Source organism: Anolis sagrei, chromosome 5 (genome assembly GCF_037176765.1).
Source record: "Anolis sagrei isolate rAnoSag1 chromosome 5, rAnoSag1.mat, whole genome shotgun sequence".
Lineage (NCBI taxonomy): Eukaryota > Metazoa > Chordata > Lepidosauria > Squamata > Dactyloidae > Anolis > Anolis sagrei.
The window spans coordinates 124,425,680-124,438,815 of record NC_090025.1 but is presented as its reverse complement, the minus strand read 5'-3'; the positions used below and the strand labels follow the sequence as shown (position 1 = coordinate 124,438,815).

The window sequence follows — 13,136 nt, the reverse complement described above, 5'->3', positions numbered from 1 at the left end:
CAGCTACTACTGGGAGATATGTCATCCTGTTTGTTTTTACCGTAGATTCAGGCTTTAATAAAACTTAAGAAACATAGATTTCCTACGCAATGATATACAGTGCATAATGCTCTGTGGTGGCTTGTGTTTGTAAATGAAAGTTACAATTCATTCGCTCTACCAGAGATCTGTTGTGATGGAAAAGAAAACTGCTGCAAGTGATTTGCGGATGACAGTTCACCCCTGTGTCTGTATTTTCAGGGCATCCTACTGGGTTCGTTGCTATTGGGACTGTCATAATCCCTGCCTACACTTCAACATTTACTTTTTAAACTGCTGGGATATTCTATGCACTCTCTGCCCAGTCTTTCATTAGGAAAAAAACCCCTAACTTGAATAGGTCTGAATATGCAAGATGGCACTTTCAAATAATGAAAAGCATTGTGGCAATAATGTCCAGGTGCTGTGAAGATAAACACTAATAAGCGGTATTGGCCTTGCAGAGAAAATTGCGGCAGACACACCAAACCACATGGATGCTGTATATCACTATTAAAACTATAAAAGAGACCACAAGAGAGAGAGAGAGAGAGAGAGAGAGAGAGGGAGAGAGAGAGAGAGAGAGAGAGAAAAGCTAGAGTTTCTGGATCTTGCAAGCTATGCCTGCTGACATGTCTTTCACGCCGAGGTCTTCTTTTTTCATATCTCACTAATATAAGTTAAAGGTAAAGGTAAAGGTTTTCCCTTGACATTATGTCTAGTCGCATCTGTAGTGCTCATCTTCATTTCTAAGCCGAAGAACTGGCGTCGTCCATAAACACCTCAAAGGTAATGTAGCCAGCATGACTGCATGGAACGCTGTTACCTTCCTGCTGGAGTGGTTTCTATTGATTTACTCACATTTGCATGTTTTCAAACTGCTAGATTGGCAGAAGCTGGGGCTAATAGCAGGTGCTTACCTTGCTCCCCAGATTCAAACCACTGAGCTTTCAGCCAGCAAATTCAGCAGCTCAGAGGTGTAACTTGCTGTGCCATGGGAGGCTCCTCTCACTAATATATTAAACCTGAATGAGTTTGTATTATTAGATATTCTCCTCAGGCAGAAGATGAGAGGTAAGGAAGACAGTTAGAACAGAATGCTACGAGCTCAAACTTGAGATACCTGAGCTGGGAAAGATGGCATGAACTGAACCAAAAAGAAGGGGAGAACAAATATTTGGAGCAGTGACTTAGCACTACTTTGTGAGAATGTCGGATGCAGAATGATATTTCTGTTGGAGCTCAGCCTGTGATTGTGTTTAAGGATCAGGGTGCTTTGTATGTGGGGAATGAGGTTCATGAAGGTAATGGTGTTTCCAATGATATTGATGCAGAGAATGACCAAGAGATCCCTGTTCAAAGTGTATTTTCCCATGAAAATGTCACTGAAGGGTGTGGGGATGATCCTGTGCTCCCTGAATTGCTACTAGAGAATTCCCATGATTTGGAGCTTGAGAATTTCTGCACCTGGCCCAGCTGCAGAAATTAATGAGCAAATAATTAATGAGCAAATAGATAGACGGGATGTTATTAGTCAAAATAGAAAAGCCGATCAGTTGCTCAGGCGTTCTGCCCGGCTCAGGGAACAAAAGATAAGGGATTCAAGGCTAAAGTGAAACCAGTTTCTGGCTACTTGGGACATAGCTTAATGAGGAGATAAATGTCCTAAGTACAGAATCTGTAGTCAGATGAAGCATCGCTCGGAATCAAGTCAAGATCTCGTCCCTGTTCCTTGGAAGCCTTGCTTTGGAAAGATTCATGTTAAGTACCTTTGATTCATATTTTTAAGTCTTGGATTTTATGATTATGTGATTAAGTGCCTTGGATTCATGTTACCAGTTTTTTGGATTTTACTCTAGAAGTTTATGCCTTTGTTTTTCATGAACTTTGATGGACGAATTCCTTTGACTATTTTGTTTCGGCTTATCTTCCTACCTAATTGGATTTACCTATTCCTTTAAAGTGCTTTTTACTTTTACTGCTTTTCAATTATCTTCAATAAACAGATTGCATTTTTTCTCAGCTGTGTGGTGTTTAAAGTCAGAGGGCTTTTCCTGGTCTGGAGTGCAACAATTTATATGGAGAATGGCAACAAATGCATGCCACATGGTTATAATGACAATCTGGCCATGGGTTTCAAGAAAAGGTCAGCTCAGGACAGTAGATACTGGTAGCTTCAATGTCAGTGGAGTAGTAAATCGACTCTTGTCTTAAATCAGAACTTTTGAGAAACTAGTCAAACTGTTGAACCTTTTCGAGGACTGGATTCAGCACCATGGAGAGTTCAGAGTGGTTCTCAACCTGTGGGTCCCCAGATGTTTTGGCCTTCAACTCCCAGAAATCCTAACAGATGGTAAAGTGGCTGGGATTTCTGGGAGTTGTAAGCCAAAACACCTGGGGACCCACAGGTTGAGAATCACCGGTCAACTTCAAACTGAAACATAGAGCAGACTGACATTGCGGCCACCAGCTTTTGATGGATCGTGATTGGAGAACCAATCCAGGGCTCTCTTGATATTGAACTATGTATTCCATCCATTTCTCAGCATGATTTCTGAGGGTCTGGTGAGAACTGCAGTCTAACAACACTTGGAGGGCTACAGGTCTCCCAATTCTATACCAGAGAGAAGGTCTGTATTCTTTAAAAAGGGCTTGTTGTGTGTTGGTTTGCTACTTTATGAACACTGAAATGGAAGGACAGAACAATACACATGGGAGCAAGAGTTGCTCTGGGGTCAAAGTTTCGATACCCCTTCACCCATGGTTTCTCCACCAATGTTAAAGGCATGAAATCCATTGACTTCGATGGACAGGAGACTGCAGATTTACCAAGTCCTCCAAGACCCATCATGCCAAAACAATACTTTTATGTTCGCCACTCAACCTTTTCTCAACAATCTTTGTTACTGCCCTATTTTTAGTCTGCTGTCTGAATGTATCCTTCCCAATATGAATAAATAAACAAATAAATAATGAAGAACATGGATACAAGCCTTTAGGGTTCAGAGTACTTTGTGATCCTGACAACCGAGATGGTAAACTTGTGGCCCTCTGTCTCAGATCTTTGAAAAATTACTTTTCCCTGGAGTTGTACTTCAACTGCCATTCCACACCTTCATCCAGATACAATAATTGAAAATTATGTGAGCTGATTTTAGAGGTTTTTTTTTAAAAAAAAACCGATAGCCAGATTTTGTTCATTTTCATGCTTTTCTCCTTTCTGTTGAAATTGTCCACATGTTTGCGGATTTCAGTGGCTTCTCTGTGTAGCATGTGGACAATTTTGAGAGAAAGGAGGAAACCATGAAAATGAACAAAACTGGGCTACCAGTATTTAAACAAATTTAAATAAAGAACAACACTCAGAAAACAGAGGAATTCCCAACATGAAATAATCAGGGCCAACTAAAACTTCCCAACAAAGTATTCCCCCAGGCAGGAAGCAGCCAAACCTTGAAGCTGCAATGCTATTTAATACTAATCAAGATGCAACGGTCACACCTGCTTCAAGCAGACAAGAATTCTTTCTCCCACCCTGGCATTCCACTGATATATAAACCCTACTTGCCTAGTTTTAAACAGACCTCAGACCTCTGAGGATGTCTGCCACAGATGTGGGCAGAACGTCAGGAGAGAATGCTTCTGGAAAATAGTCATACAGCCTGGAAAACTCACAGCAACCCAGCAATTCCAGCCATGAATGCCTTCGACAACACAGTGGCTATCATGTCTGCTCTCAACCTTCTCTTCTTCAAGGTATACATCCTCAGCTCCCTAAGCTGTTCCTCGCAGAGCTTGGAGTCCAGGCCTTGGATTATTTGGGTCATGTTTCAGTATCTGAATATCCTTCATGAACTGTGGTGCCTAGGATTGGTCAATAGTCCTGATGAGAGTAGAGTGAGACTATGACTTGCTTAGATCCAGACCAGGCCTGGGCAAACTCGGGCCTTTCTCCAGGTGTTTTGGACTTCAACTGCCACCATTCCTAACAGCCTCAGGCCCTTTCCTTTTCCCCCCTCAGCCGCTTAAGGAAGGCGCCTGAGATGTGAGGATTGGTAAATGTGTATAAGCAGAAGCTTTACCACAGTATTTAAACCAAGATATATCCTTCTGTATAATAAAATGTCACTCACGCTTGTGAAACAAATAACAAACATGGTAAATATATGTGTGTGTGTGTGTGGGTCTCTTTGAATACAAGCAGAGATCGGAGGAATAAAATAGCCCTTTTAAAATAGTCTTTGAAATAAGCCTCATGCCTTAAAATGATCAAACCCATTTCTGTTTGTTCCATCCACAATGTTGCCCCTATGATGGACTTTCCCTCTTCCTAAACTGAAAGACTAATCCCACTGTTCATCCTTTTTGGGCTCCTCTCAATTACACCCCCCCCCCCCACTCCTACCCTCATCCAGGGTTTTATCATGTTACCCATTCATGTTGCCCATTCAGCCTGCCCATTGTGTTCGATTTTATAACATGTTTATTTGTTTTATTTATCTTATTGTTATTGTATTATTTTATTCTGATGTAATTTTGTTGTTTGTATTTTGTATTTTACTCAGTTGTGTTGTATGTTTGGGCTTGGCCTCATGTTATCCTCCCTGAGTCCCCTTTGGGAGATTATTATTATTATTAAAAAGCAGAATGACACTTAGAACCGTTGGCCTCAGGAGCTAGCCAGAGGCAGCCATAGATTTTTTAAATTTCTGTTGTTATTATCTACCTATGAGTTATACTAATTGTATTGTTTATTTTGTTTACTGCTTGTTGTTTCTTATTGCTTGTTGTTTTTGATGTGTTGTTGGGCTTCGCCTCATGTAAGCCGCTCTGAGTCCCTTGGGGAGATGGTGGCGGGGTTTTTGGGTTTTTTTTGTTGTTGTGTCAGGAGCAACTTGAGAAACTGCAAGTTGCTTTTGGTGTGAGAGAATTCGCCCTCTGCAAGGACGTTGCCCAGGGGACGCCTGGATGATTTGATGTTTTTATCATCCTTGTGGGTGGCTTCTCTCATGTCCCTGCATGAGGAGCTGGAGCTAATAGAGGGAGTTCATCCGCCTCTCCCCGGATTCGAACCTGCGACCTGTTGGTTTTCAGTCCTGTTGGCACAGGGGTTTAACCCACTGCACACCGGTGGCGGGGTATAAATAAAATTTTATTATTATTATTAAAAAGCAGAATGACAGTTAGAACCGTTGGCCTCGGGAGCTAGCCAGAGGCAGCCATAGGTTTTTAAATTTCTGTTGTCATTATCTACCTGTGAGTTGTACTAATTATATTGTTTATTTTGTTGACTGCTTGTTGTTTCTTATTGCTTGTTGTTTTTAATGTGTTGTTAGGCTTGGCCTCATGTAAGCCTCTCCGAATCCCTTGGGGAGATGGTGGCGGGGTATAAATAAAGTTTTATTATTATTATTAAAAAGCAGAATGACAGTTAGAACCGTTGGCCTCAGGACTAGCCAGAGGCAGCATCCAATCAGAACCCCTGCCCCTGGCACACTCAGCCAATGGGCTGCTGCCACATCTCTCTCCAGTTAAACCGGTACATCATGGCGTTCTTTTTCAAATCCTAACATGAGGCTGTTCGGAATGGTGGGAGTTGGAAGTCCAAAACACTTGGAGGGCTTGAATTTGCCCATGCCTGGCTTAGTACCACAATGCTCACTCTTGCTCTTCTGAATCCCTTTCCCATCAACAGGTGATGCCACCCCTGCTCTCCTGCAGTGTTCTTTCTCCCCCACCCTGGGGTCCCTGAGGCGCCCCGGACTTCATTACCCAGGATCCCTGCCCACCTGCCTCGGCAGCAAAGGCTCCTGGGAGTGGCAGTCCCCGAGGAGAGGCCAGGGGCGGTGGGTGGTGGGCTTACCGGCGAAGTTCTTGGTGAAGACGAGGGTGACGAGGAGGATGGGGATGAGGACGGTGCCGATGGTGACCACGCGGTCGAAGGGCAGCTCGAGCTTGAGCTGGAGGAGCAGCGCGGCCAGGGAGCCGCCCGCCTTGTCGTCCTGCGCGCCCGGCAGGATCAGCTCCTTGAGTTTCTCGCCCGCCAGCAGCGCCGTGGCCATGTCCGGGTGGTTCTCGATGATGTGTTGCATAAGCGGCGGCGGCGGCGGAGCGGGGCCGGCCTCGGATCCGCCGCGGGGGGCTCAGCCTGGAGGAGCGAGAAAAGGAGAAAGCGGGAGGAGGAGGAGAGGAGCCCGGGAAGGAGGAAGGGGAGGCGGGCCTGGCCAGCCAAGGGGATCCGAGGCATCCTCCTCCAGAGCGGGGTCCCTCGCCCGACGGACTGCGGCATTAAAGGACCCAAGAGAAGAGCAGGAGGAGGATGCCCTTGCCAAGCTGCCTTCTCCCCCGCGCCCCCTACTGCCGCCTCTGCGCAACTGCAGGGAGCGGCAAGGAAGCCAGGAGGAGAGGAGGGGGCGGCATCAACATCATCCTCATCATCATCCGCTCATCACCATCCTCCTCCACTTTGTTCTCAGCATCATCATCCTTATCATCTTCTCATGATCATTCCCATCATATTGTCATCACTATCTTCATCCTCCCATCATCATTTCCATCATGTTGTCACCTCCATCCTCATCCTCTCCTCCTCCTCCATTTTGCTCTCACCATCAACATTCTCATCATCCTTATCATCCTCATCTTCATCCTCCCTTCATCTCTCTCATCATGTTGCCATCACCATCCTCCTCCTCTCCTCCTCCTCCACTTTGGTCTCACCATCACATTCTCATCGTCCTTATCATCCTCTCATCATCACTCCCATCATGTTGTCATCACCATTCTCACCCTCTACTCTTCCTCCACGTTGCTCTCACCATCACCATTCTCATCATCCTCATCTTCATCCCCTCATCATCATTCCCATCATGTTGTCATCATCATTCTCATCTCCTCCACTTTGTTCTCATCATCATCATCATTCTTATCATCTTCATCTTCTTCTCCTCATGATCATTCCCATCATGTTGTCATCATCATCCTCATCATCTCCTCCTCCTCCACTTTGTTCTCATCATCATCACCATTCTCATCCTCATTTTCTTCTTCTCATGATAATTCCCATCATATTGTCATCATCATCGTCATCATCTCCTCCTCCTCCACTTTGCTCCCACCATCACCATTCTAACAATCCTCATCTTCATCCTCTCATCATCATTCCCATCGTGTTGTCATCCTCATCCTCATCATCTCTTCTCCTGTACTTTGTTCTCATTATCATCATTCTTATCCTCTTCTTCTTCTCATGATCATTCCCATCATGTTGTCATCGCCATCCTCATCATCTCCTCCTCCTCCACTTTGTTCTCATCATCATTCTTATCATCTTCTCAACCTTATCATCCTCTCATCGTGTTGTCATCACCATTCTCATCTTCTCCTCCACCACCACCTTGTTCTCATATCATTCTAATCATCCTCTTATCCTGATCATCCTCATTCTCTCGTCATCATTCCCATTTTATCATCACCATCCTCATCTCCACTTTGCTCTCACCATCATCATTCTCATCATCCTCTCATCTTTATCTTCATCCTCTCATCATTCCCATTGTTATCACTATCTTCATCCCATCCTCCTCCATGACCTTGTTCTCATCATCATTCTCATAATCTTCTCATCCTCATCCTCTCATCCCATCATGTTGTCATCACCATCCTCATCCTCTCCTCTTCCACTTTATCACCATTCTCATCCTTATCACCCCCATCAACATCCCCTCATTATTCTCCTCCTCTCATTCTCATCACCATCATACTCTCATCACCATCATTCACTTTGCTCATCCTGATCATTCCTGTCATGTTGCCATCACCATCCTCCTCCACTTTGTTCTCATCACCATTTTCTTCATTCTCTCATTCTTATCACCCTCATCAACATCCCCTCCTAATCATCCTCTTACTCCTCATTCTTATCACCATCATCCTCTCATCATCAACAAGAGAGGGCTGAGAGGAGACATGATGGCAATGTATAGGTAAATATGTGAGGGGAAGTCACAGTAGGAGGGAGCAAGCTTGTCTTCTGCTGTCCAGGAGACTAGGATGCAGAACAATGGCTTTAAACTACAGGAAAGGAGATTCCACCTGAACATTAGGAAGAACTTTCTGACTACAGTAGCTATTCAGCAGTGGAACTCTCTGCTCTGGAGTGTGGTGGAGGCTCCTTCTTCTCATCCTCCCATCATGTTCTCATCCTTCCATCACCATTCCCATCATCCTCTCATCACCATTCTCCTCATCACCCTCATTCTCATCATTCTCTCATCCTCATCACCCTCATCAACATCCCCTTCATTATTATTTCCCTCCTCCTCCTTTCATTCTCATCAACATCTTCTCATCACCATCCTCCTCCTCACTCTCATCCTGAGCATTCTTATTCTCCTCTCCTCCTCCACTTCACTCTCATCAGTCTCATCATTCTCCCATCACCATTCTTCCATTGCTCTCATCATCAAGTCTCATCATCCTCTCATCCTTATCACCCTCATCAACATCCCTCTCATTATCTTCCTCCTCTTCCTCCTTTCATTTCCATCATCATCCTCTCATCACCATTATCAACATCCTCCTCCTCACTCTCATCCTGAACATTCTTATCATCCTCTCCTCCTCCACTTTGCTCTCACCATTATTCTCATCATCTCACCACCATTCTCTTCTATTCTTCTCATCATCACCATTCTCATTATCCTCTCATCCTTATCCCCCATCAACATCCCCATCAATATCTTCCTCCTCCTCCTTTCATTTTTATCAACATCCTCTCATCACCATCAACATCCTCTCATCATCACCATCCCCCTCCTCCATTCTCTCATTTTGAGCATTCTTATCACCCTCTTTCTCCTACACTTTGCTCATCATCATTCCCATCATCCTCCCATCATAATAGTTCTCCATTGCTTTCATCGTTATCAACATTCTCATCATCCTCTCATCCTTATCACCCTCTTCCTTCTCTCATCTCCCCCATTATCCTCTTCCTCTCATTCTCATCATCCTTATTATCCTCTCCTCCTCCTCCTCCAATTTGTTCATAATAATACCCCTTGGTTGCGATGCAATGCCACTGTTTTGCATTCAATTGTTCAGTCGTTCTGGAGACCATGGCTTGAAGTTCCATAGCAACCTGTTTTCTGACCTTGGTTGAGTCACACACTCTCAGCCTCAGACAAGGGACAAGGGCAAACCTCCCGTGAATAAATCTTGCCAAGGAAACCCAATGGTTATTGGTCGTAGATGACTCAAAGGCATACAGGAATAATTGGGGTTTTGCAGAGTCCCTTCTGCAAAACCCCCAAATGCTCAGAAGTGGTAGTTTACTAGTTTTACAATGTATTTCGCCTTCTCAGATAAATAGTGTTAGTGCATTGCCAAACTACAACTCCCATGATGCCACAGCAGTTAAAAGTGATGTCAAACTGCATCAATTCTATAGTGCAGACAAGCCCTGAGATAGGCCGCTTCTGTTTCAATGTGCACCCAACTGTGTTCCATACACACAATTACCGTATTGGGCTGAAAATTATCTCCAAGCAATTAGGTATATAAAGGAACATCAATGAATTTAATGCTGGGTCCTATCTGCAAAGTATCTCATTGTGTATGTATATACAAATACAGGTATTTTAAAATCCAAAATCCAACACGCTTCTAGTCCCAAGCATTTCGGACAAGACTCAGTCTACAATAACAATAACAGTAACAATAACAATAAAAGACGAAAGATTGGGAGAATAGCAATGATGGTGGGTGGAGGGATCAAAACAATAACTAAATCAAGGAGGTTCAACCAATGACCAGATTGGGCTGCTGGGGGAATAAAAGCCATTTGGAGGCAGTTAGGCAAAAAGAAAAGAAGAAAGGAAATGAGGAGGCGGGAAAGGAAATAGGGAAGGAAGGAAATGAGGAAGGAAAGAAAGATAGAAGGAAGCAAAGGGAATAAGGAAAGAAAAAAATGAGACAGGAAATAAGGAAAGAGGAAATGAGGGAAAAAAGCAAGCAAGCAAAGGAAATGAAAGGAAAGGAAACAGGAAATAGGAAAGGAAAGAAAGGAAATGACAAAGATAAGAAGGAATAGAGAAGGAAAGGAAAAAGATTAAAGGAAGATAAGAAAATAAGAAAGAAAATGCAACAGGAAATAAGGAAAGGTGATGAGGAAGGAAGGAAGGACAAAAATGAGGAAGAAAAAAAGAAAGGGAATGAGGATGGGAAGAAGAAATGAAAGGAAGAAAGCAACAAGGAAGTAAATGAGGAATGACAAAAGGAAAGAGAGATCGAAGGAAGCAATGGAAATATGGAAACAAGACAAGAAATAAGCAAAGAGGTAACGAGGAAGCAAAGAAAGAAAAGGAAGGAGGATGGGAAGAAGGAAGGAAAGAAAGCAGCAAGGAAGTAAATGAGGAATGATGGAAGGAAAGACAAATGGAAGGAAGCAAAGGAAATAAGGAAAGGGGGAAATGAGTAAGGAAGTAAGAAAAGAGAAAACAAGGAAGTAAAAAAAGAAGAAAACAAGGAAAGAAAGATGGAAGGGCAGAAGGAAGCAAAGGAAAGAAAGGAAATGAAATAGGAAATAAGGATGGAAATGAGGAAGGAAAGAAAGATCGAAGGAAGCAAAGGGAATAAGGAAAGAAAAGAAAAGAGACAGAAAATAAAGAGGAAATGAGGAAGAAAAGAAAGCTAGCAAAGGAAATAAGGAAAGGAAATGATACAGGATAGAGGAAAGGAAATGAAAGGAAATGACAAAGAGAAGAAGGAAATAGGGAAGGGAAGACAAAAGATTAAAGGAAGCTAAGGAAATAAAAAGGAAATGCAACAGGAAATAAGGAAAGGGGATGAGGAAGGAAGGAAAGACGAAAATGAGGAAGAAAAGGAAAAAGAAAGGGAATGAGGACGGGAAGAAGGAAGTAAAGAAAGAAAGCAACAAGGAAGTAAATAGGGAAGGACAAAAGGAAAGAGAGATTGGAGGAAGCAAGGGAAATAAGGAAAGAAAGGAAATAAGACAAGAAATAAGGAAAGAGGAAATGAAGGAAGGAAAGAAGAAAATGAGGAAAGAAAGAAAGAAAGAAAGAAAGAAAGAAAGAAAGGGAATGAGGACGGGAAGAAGGAAGGAAAGAAAGCAGCAAGGAAGTAAATGAGGAATGATGGAAGGAAAGATAGAGGTAAGCAAAGGGAATAAGGAAAGGGGGGAAATGAGTAAGGAAGTAAGGAAAGAGAAAACAAGGAAGGGGAAAAAAGAAGAAAATGAGGAAAGAAATATGGAAGGATAGAAGAAAGGAAGCACAGAAAAGAAATAGGAAATAAGAAATGAGGAAAGAAAGTAAATGAAGGGAAGAAAGAAATAGGGAAGGAAAGAAAGATGAAAGGAAGCAAAGGAAAGAAATAGGAAATAAGAAATGAGGAAAGAAAGTAAATGAAGGGAAGAAAGAAATAGGGAAGGAAAGAAAGATGAAAGGAAGCAAAGGAAAGAAGAAAACAAGGAAGGAAGGAAGTAAAGACAGGAAACGAAGAAGGGAAGAAGAAAGATGAAAGGAAGCAGAGGCAATAAGGAATGGGGAAATGTGGAAGGAAAGAAAATGAGGAAAAAGGATTGAGGAGGTGAAGAAGGAAGGAAGGAGGGATCTGTGGAAAGAAAGAAAACGGGGAAGTAAAGGAGGAGGAGGAGGAAAAGAAGGCAAGAGCGACAGGCTGGAGCATGACTCTTCTTGTTACCTTGGTGAGTGCAATGCCGAAGAGGGAGGTGCAAACAAAAGGCTGGCTTGCAGATAGGCAGCGAGCACCGGCTTCCTTCCCTCTCCACTTCATCCAGATGCGGCTGAAGGGCAAAATGCTGCCGGCCTTCCCATCTTCTTCTCCTTCACAAAAACAACGCGGGGGAAAGGAGGGGAAGGGGAGGCGGGGGGTGGGCCCATGGCCTTGCTAAAGGCGCCTCTGGCCCTGAAGACAGACCCTCTGCTGCAAGGGGAGGCGCCCCTCTCTCCCTCCCTCCCAGAAATGGAGATGAGGAGCCGGAGAGGTCCTTTAAGGTCTTGGAGGAGACATCTGGAATTGACTCAAAGGAGGAGGAGGAGGAGGAGGCAGGGCTGGGCTAGAGAGGCAGGTTGGAGGGCTGCATTTCATTCTACACCAGAGAATAAAGGCAGCTTGCCTCCACTTTCAATTGTCATGGCTCAATGCTCTAGGTAGCTTTGTCTCTGTCAGGTGCCACCATACATTACAAATCCTAATAAAGATTGCTCTTTGTTTATTCAACAGAAAGGAGGAAATAATGAAAATCAACAAAATCTGGCTACCAGCATTTAAAAAACCCTCTAAAATCAGTACAGTAAATAAAGAGCCACACTTAAAAAAAAACAAAAAACAACAACAACCAGGGAAATTCCCAACAAGAATCAATCAGGGCCAGCTAACACCTCCCAACAAAGGATCCCCCCAGGCAGGAAGCAGCCAGGCTTTGAAGCTGCAAGTTACTAAGAGCACAAGTATCTATATAACAGACTACATAGGAAATAGTATGTTATTGTTAATTACTGAAATATCAAATATGCTGTTATGTAATAAGTTTTTTATCTATAAGGTAAAGGTAAAAGGTTGTCCCCTGACATTAAGTCCAGTTGTGTTCGACTCTGGGGGTTGGTGCTCATCTCTATTTCAAAGCTGAAGAGCCAGCATTATCCGTAGACACCTCTAAGGTCATGTGGCCGGCATGACTGCATGGAGGGCTGTTATCTTCCCGCCAGAGCGGTACCTATTGATCTACTCACATTTGTATGTTTTGGAACTGCTAGGTTAGCAGAAGCTGGGGCTAGGAGCCCCCGGTGGCGCAGTGGGTAAAACCCCTGTGCCGGCAGGACTGAAGACAGACAGGCTGCAGGTTCAAATCTGGGGAGAGGCAGATGAGCTCCCTCTATCAGCTCCAGCTCCTCATGTGGGGACATGAGAGAAGCCTCCTACAAGGATGATAAAAACATAAAATCATCTGGGTGTCCCCTGGGCAACGTCCTTGCAGACGGCCAATTCTCTCACACTAGAAGCGACTTGCAGTTTCTCAAGTCGCTCCTGACATGACAAAAAAGAGAGAGGGAAAAAAGAAGCAGCTGGGGCTG

At 43.7% G+C, this 13,136-nt stretch overlaps 1 protein-coding gene across 2 annotated transcripts in view; it reads right to left on the bottom strand.

The window, feature by feature from the left end:
- The window catches only part of PANX2 (pannexin 2), a 36,361-nt gene extending 24,276 nt beyond the window's left edge, over positions 1-12,085 (bottom strand). The window contains exons 1-2 of one of the 2 annotated variants that reach the window (XM_060777789.2): positions 11,743-12,085; positions 5,882-6,166 (exon numbers count right to left, since the gene is read on the bottom strand). In XM_060777789.2, coding sequence (XP_060633772.2) covers positions 5,882-6,110 — 229 coding nt within the window. In that variant the 5' untranslated portion in view covers positions 6,111-6,166; positions 11,743-12,085. The remainder of the gene's footprint in view (positions 1-5,881; positions 6,167-11,742) is intronic. The other variant, XM_060777787.2, reaches the window with a different exon arrangement.
- Positions 12,086-13,136: the final 1,051 nt, after the last annotated feature.